A 6,265-nucleotide genomic window follows, 5' to 3' on the forward strand; every position below is an offset into this window, starting at 1 on the left:
GTCTTGTTGGTGGGCGGACCTGCGCCCGCTGTGATGGTGGGATTGTTGAGCGCAGAAGGCTTGGCGGGCTGCTGCTGCTGCTGCTGCTGCTGATGCTGGCTGTGCTGTCTGGCGCGGGTGAGATGGGGCGAGATGTCCTGTCGTGTGCTGCTAAGTATGGGAGGGCACGGCGGCGACGAGGGGTGGCAAGCAGAATGAGTGCGAGTGCGTGGTCGTCGCCAAGCCTTCCTGCAATGATCAGAGCGCATACCAAGCTGACGTCAACAGGCGCGTCGCCCCCCCCCCCCCAAGGCGTCTAGCTCAATAAGGGGCCGACCAAGCACCAGGCAAGATGCGATCGCCTGCTTTCTCGCCCTCTTGGGCCGATGCTACGTACACTACCACTACCGCTACTACCCATGCAGTACAGTACACACTACTAAGTACTACATGCTCGCTCGCCCATGTTCGGCATACCTGTTCGGCCACGGCTGCCCGCCGTAATCATACGCCTTGCACACTGCACACTGCACACTGCACGCTGCACCTCTGCCTGCCTATGGCCATACATGTTGCAGTGCAGGCTGCCTGCTGCCCGCCTGGCCTTGGCCTGCTGTGCCTCTGCGACAATGCCCGCCCCTGAGCGCCCCCGATTAGCGGAAGCCATGCAACAAGAATAGGAATTTGCTTGATTCTGCTCCATGGGCCCACACTGGCAATACGGCGCTTGGCAATGCTCCCACGGCAACCTAATTTCACCCGCCATTCTCGCGCCGTGTGTCTCTCGGCTGCCCTCTTGTTTCGCCTCGCCGTGCATGCCCAGCCCGTTGGCTGCGGCTGCCCTCCGACCACGCACGCACGACAACGGCCATGCTTATGGTTCTGTTGATCTATCCGGCATATCCCTATCGCGGGAGCCTTGCTGACGCCCCGGGGTGCGCTGCCGGGCCTGGCTAAGCCTTCCGCCCGCGCACAGCCGCCTCTCGTAGCCACCCAATGCTGTTTCCGCTTGGCGCGTGGGGCCAATAGCGTCCCACCACAAAGTAAGCACTAGCACTAGCACTAGCACACACTCCCATCTCCCATCTCCCTCCCAGATTCCCATACGTGGGGAATGCCCCCTTCGCCCCGGTCCTTGTGTCGCATGCTATCTTAGGCCCCGAGCCGTCTTACGGTCTACGTAGACCTCACATGTCGCAACACTTTTGCTGGCACTTCTCCTCCACATCGGCGAGCCGGACTAATGTCGACGGATCCGACGACGCCTCCGGGGAGAGCATGCCTGCCATTACTCGTCGCCCATACCGTCAACTCCCGGCCCTTTGCTTCTCACTATCCCTCCACATGATCTTTGGCACCGATCAAATTTTGCTGCCGAGGTGCCTCCGACTTCGTGCTTGCAACACCCACCACCAGTGCATCGTGACATGCAACGTATCGCCAGATTCAGAATGCGGCAAGAATGCATCCACGGCTGCCGGAAACTGGCGACTCAGGCTGCACTTACGCAATCGTGGCGCTATCAACCGCTAGCCAATAGCCCTTATCCTTGAGCCCATATGTACGATCACGGTGCATCACGATAGCCGCAACCCCCGTCCCCAGGTTGTCGGGCTGCCTTTGTGATTATCTAATGCCACTGATCGATACGAGTTGTCTATCAGATCGACCGACACCCTGGGTGGGGACCCGCCAATCATATTTCGCTCTCATTAGCTATATTACCAGAGAATAATCTCGCTCAACCTCAGCTGAGCTTGGCCTTGGCACCCCACGACAATCCAGCGGTTTTCTCTAGATGACCTGCGAATCATGTTGGCAATGAATATACTCGGCTGTTTATTTCCTCCAAATTGCAGAAGCTGAAAACAACCAAGCCAAAGAAAGGCACTAAAAGCATGGCCACAAGAATTGAACATACCATGACAGCAGAGCCTCGGCTGAAAGAAAACCACTCTATGCTCGAACCAAAATGAGAAAAACAGCTTCCAAATCAAGACATTCAGCTCTCTCGACTGATACTTAATCGTGTCCGCCATTCCAGCTCCTTACCCCTCACACCTCCCCAATATCCGTGCAACCCCTCAAAAAAAACTTCCTCTCCCCTAACCCTCCGTTTCCCACCTGTCGAAGAAGAAGAAAGAAAGAAATCAATCGCCAACCTCTCCAGATAGACAACGACTACATACACATACCGCGACAACCAACCCCACCAAAGCAGAAACCCCTGCCCCAAAGAGACGTCTCCCTACCGACGTCTCACGCCGCCAAAACCGCAACCACGTATCCCATCTACTTTCTCCCGCTACACCCCTTTTCGCTGGCCCTGACTCTCAACAATCACCACCACAACAACAAGCCCAAGCACGCCGCCGCACGCACCAACCGTAAAAAAGTAAGTTTGTTCGCTTCTCCTTTTTTTTCTCCCAACACACCGACTCGCTATGCAATGAAGTGTATGAGTGAATAAGGCAAATAAATGAACAATGAGGAAATCTAGTACACGGCATCATGCCACTGCAACCGCATTGTCTACACGGTAACGCTAGCGGCGCCACTTTACTTTGAAGCCGAGGCTAGCTCTGCGACGACTCCTCCGACTCCTCCGACAATAACAAACCCAGAGGGAAAAAGAGAAAATGAAAGAGAAAGAGAAGAACAAAAAGAAACTGATCATGGTGGTGAAGATGATGATGCCGGAAATACAGATGACGCAGAAAACCTAACACCTGTTATATCCTGCGACTGCTCTCTCTGCGCGCGCAACGGCTCTCTCAATGTCCATGTGCATAGATCGAGTGTAGTGTTTGAGCGGGGGACTACTACTACTTCTTCTATTCTTACCTCTACCTCTACTTCTACTTTTACTCCTTCTATTCATACTCCGACTCCGACTCCTACTCCTACTGGTACTATCAGCACTACTACTACTACTCATACCATTGGACATCTGGAGCAAGACACGGCGACATCAACAACAGCAAGTAGCAATGATATAGTCGTAAGAGGCTATTCCTTTGGCAAGCATAGAATAAGGCATTACTTTTGTGCCGTCTGTGCAAGCAGCTTGATGGCCGAGAGTGTTCAGAGGGGCGTCCATGAGGGTGTAATGGCTTTGAATGTAAGTATCTCTCTCCATCATATACCTCCATCGTTCAACTCATCATATACCTCCATCGTTCAACTCCATCATATACTTCAATCTACAACAGACTTGGAAAGAAAAGAAACAAAGACATGTATACCAACATCATCACAGGTCCGCATGTTTCATCATGTCAATCTCGCCGCTCTCAAAATCAAACACCTCAATGGCAAAACCTTGTAGTCGACTCCACTCCACACTCCATGACAACGTCAAGTCGTCAATCCCTACTGTAGAGGGTATATTTCATTATTCATGTCATATTCTCATTACGTATCACACTGATCTCGTCAATGTCGTGGGTTCGTACAAACCCCACTAGATGAACCCGTCGCTCAAGGCGCACTTGATCCTCCCACCATTTTTTCCCATGTTAATCCCATCCATGTTAATCCCCATACTCCAGAATCCCTCAGCCAGTACCACCAATGTCTCCTCAGAGTTTACCGGCGGTTATTCAGCTACTACCCTGCACCTTCTTGACAATCGCCACAAGACGGTCAAAGAGAGGCTCGCCCTTGTTGATGCCGTTGACCTTGGTGACAACCTCCTCGGGAGAGTGCTCCTTCATAATCTTGGCAAGCTCAGCAGACTCCTCGTCGCCCTCGACGTTTTGGAAGCGGTAAGCCTGCTCAACGGCGCCGAGGAGAGCATCCACCTTGTCGCCCTTCTCAGCCAGCTGAGCGGCGGGGCCAATGAAGCGCTCCTTGCGCGAGAGCTTTCGGAGAGGAGCACGCCCAACACGCTCGACATTGTCCTTGAGAACAGGGTTGGAGATGCGCTCAATGATTTGCTCAACGTAGTCGTTTTGCTCCTGGGTGCTGACGCCGTGCTTGTTGGTGATCAAGTGGGCAGTCTCCCTGACAACGTCGCGCACAGTGTCGTGGAGCTCCTTGTTGTGGAGAACCTCGTGAATGTATGTGATCTTTTTCTGGTGTCCGTAGTAGGCCGCAGTGGCATGTGAAGTGTTGACAGTGAAGAGCTTGCGCTCAATGTATGGCTCGAGGTCATCGACGTAGTGGATGCCCTTAACATCCGGCTTCTTGCCGCCGTTCTCGAATGGCTTCTGCTCAACACACCACTCGTGGAACTTCTCAATGACCACGTCGAGGCCTGCGTTGGGGGGCTGCTGTGGGACAATGCGGTCAATGGCCGAGTTGGCAAAGCGCGCCTTGCTGTCAATGTTCTTCTTCGTCTCCTCGCTCAGCTTGCCCTCGATGAAGCCTCTCCATGTGGTTGTCGCGTTGATGGCGTTCTCGCAGGCAATGACGGCAATGGGGTAGTCCACAGTGCGCTTCTCAATGGCCTTTGCCACAGGCTCAGCAACAAACTTGAGGATGTTGGGGCCGACGGCGCAGGTGACGACATCAGCAGAGGCAATCTCGTCAATGACCTTGTCCATCTCGTGCTTGGAGTTGATGGCGCGGTAGTGGTCGATGGTGAACTTGCGCTCGCCATCGTCACCAATCTCCGTGACTGTGTATGAAGGCGTCTTCTGGAGCGACTCGATGATGGAGTCCATGACATCCACGAAGATGACCTCGAAGCCCGAGTTGTGGAGGAACTCGGCGACAAAGCCACGGCCGATGTTACCACCGCCAAAGTGCACTGCCTTCTTCTCGTAAGACATGATGGGCGTGTGGGCTGTGTGGTTGGAGGGGCAGCTGAGGCTCGAGTGTGTGTTGCTGGATGAGTGTCAATTGGGTCAGTGTGGACTGGAGAGTGAGAGGGAGAGGGAGAGGGAGAGTGGAGAGAAGGGAAGAGGGGCGAGAGGAACTGGAGGGGAGGCGAGGGGTTTGTTTTGTACTGGCAAGGCGGGAAGGCGCGTTTGGTGGGGTAATATGCGTAACAGCAGCCAAGGCAGAAGCAACTTGTGAAGGCAATGCAGGCGCATGCAGTGAAAGCAGGACTTACCTGGCCAGAAGGTTCGGCGGCTGAGCGGTGTGCAAGAGTCACAAGGTGCAGTAGAGCAGTCTCTGGAGAGGGAGAGGGAGAGGGAGAGGCCCAGCGACAAGGTGAAAGGGGCGCGTGTTTATGTTGGGCGGGCGCCGTGGGTAAGCTGGGTAAGCTGGCCGTGGGCGCCAGAGACCCCGCAAGGCGGTGACGTTGCTGTGGACACCCAATTGGGCCGCTAACGGCCTACGAGGGGCAGGAACGACCCGCACAAGGGCTGGGACGAGCAGCCGTCGTCCGGGCAGACGCGCGGAAGCGTGGCGGGTAGCAGGGAGCAGGCCTACATGGACTACGACTACTGGACATGCACAGGTGAAGAACAGAATAGATTAATACCTCAGTCGTCATAGACAGCATCACCCGCCAGAGCCTCACCAGTCCCCCGGCGCCCTCGCCCTCTCGGCCGTGGAGGCGGTAGCAGTAGCACCAGCAGCACCAGGTCCCATACTTAGTCCTCAACAGCGTGTGCTCGGCCGGCCATGGTAGTTTCTGGCATGTGCATCGCGTACCAAACAGCCCGCGTACGTCATAGCTGAAGCCAGGGCCAAGTGGAGCCATCGGTGCGCTTTCCCGCCCTTAGCCTGCGCCAAGCCACGTCCAACCACCAGGGGGGCCCCCCGCCATAGCCAACGACCATCGTGAAAAAAAGAGAGAGTGCAGCGCAAAGATCGTGATCGCTCCGGACGGGTATCGCGTCATTACATACGGCTATTATTTCATATACGCCCTGAGCCGACGCCGACGGAAGCGCCTGCATTGGGCCATGCTTCCGCCCTAGGCGTGGATGGCCTGCTGGACCTGTGGGTACACAGCCACCATGCTGTGGTAGAGATCGGGATGCTCGCGCATAAGGACCTCCGGGTCCCATGCCATGGCCACGAAGACCGTGTCGATGCCACTGCTCAACGGCGTCGTGAAGATTTTGCCTGAGACAAGTCAGCGCCCAACCGCCCGCTAGCACCGCGACTACAGCCAACTTACAGATTTGCAGCCCAATCACAAACGCAAAAGCAACCACGACTGGCGTGTACCCGCCGTCAGCGTTGTATGCCGGCGACGTGAAGATGAGGTAGAGGTAGGCTAGTAGTGCGCACGCATATGCGATAAACGTAGCGCCCATGGACAGCACGGGGCCGATCAAGCATTCGTTGACCAGCGCATCGATGCTACGGTCCTTGATCATTCTGT

At 55.3% G+C, this 6,265-nt stretch overlaps 2 protein-coding genes across 2 annotated transcripts; both read right to left on the reverse strand.

Annotated features, from left to right (window-relative positions):
- Positions 1 to 3,313: 3,313 nt before the first annotated feature.
- On the reverse strand, positions 3,314 to 5,104 carry SETTUDRAFT_118721 (uncharacterized protein). Its single transcript, XM_008030136.1, has 2 exons — positions 5,039 to 5,104; positions 3,314 to 4,809 (listed from the first exon to the last, which is right to left on the reverse strand). Exon 2 carries the CDS (start codon positions 4,752 to 4,754, stop codon positions 3,582 to 3,584), a length of 1,173 nt encoding a protein of 390 aa, XP_008028327.1. The 5' UTR covers positions 4,755 to 4,809; positions 5,039 to 5,104; the 3' UTR covers positions 3,314 to 3,581.
- A 747-nt stretch (positions 5,105 to 5,851) lies between these two features.
- Positions 5,852 to 6,260, reverse strand: SETTUDRAFT_21202 (uncharacterized protein; the record flags this gene model as incomplete). Its single annotated transcript, XM_008029804.1, has 2 exons — positions 5,852 to 6,003; positions 6,059 to 6,260. 2 exons carry the CDS (start codon positions 6,258 to 6,260, stop codon positions 5,852 to 5,854), a joined length of 354 nt encoding a protein of 117 aa, XP_008027995.1.
- Between the last annotated feature and the right edge of the window lie 5 nt (positions 6,261 to 6,265).

Source organism: Exserohilum turcica (genome assembly GCF_000359705.1).
Source record: "Exserohilum turcica Et28A unplaced genomic scaffold SETTUscaffold_4, whole genome shotgun sequence".
NCBI classification, from domain to species: domain Eukaryota; kingdom Fungi; phylum Ascomycota; class Dothideomycetes; order Pleosporales; family Pleosporaceae; genus Exserohilum; species Exserohilum turcicum.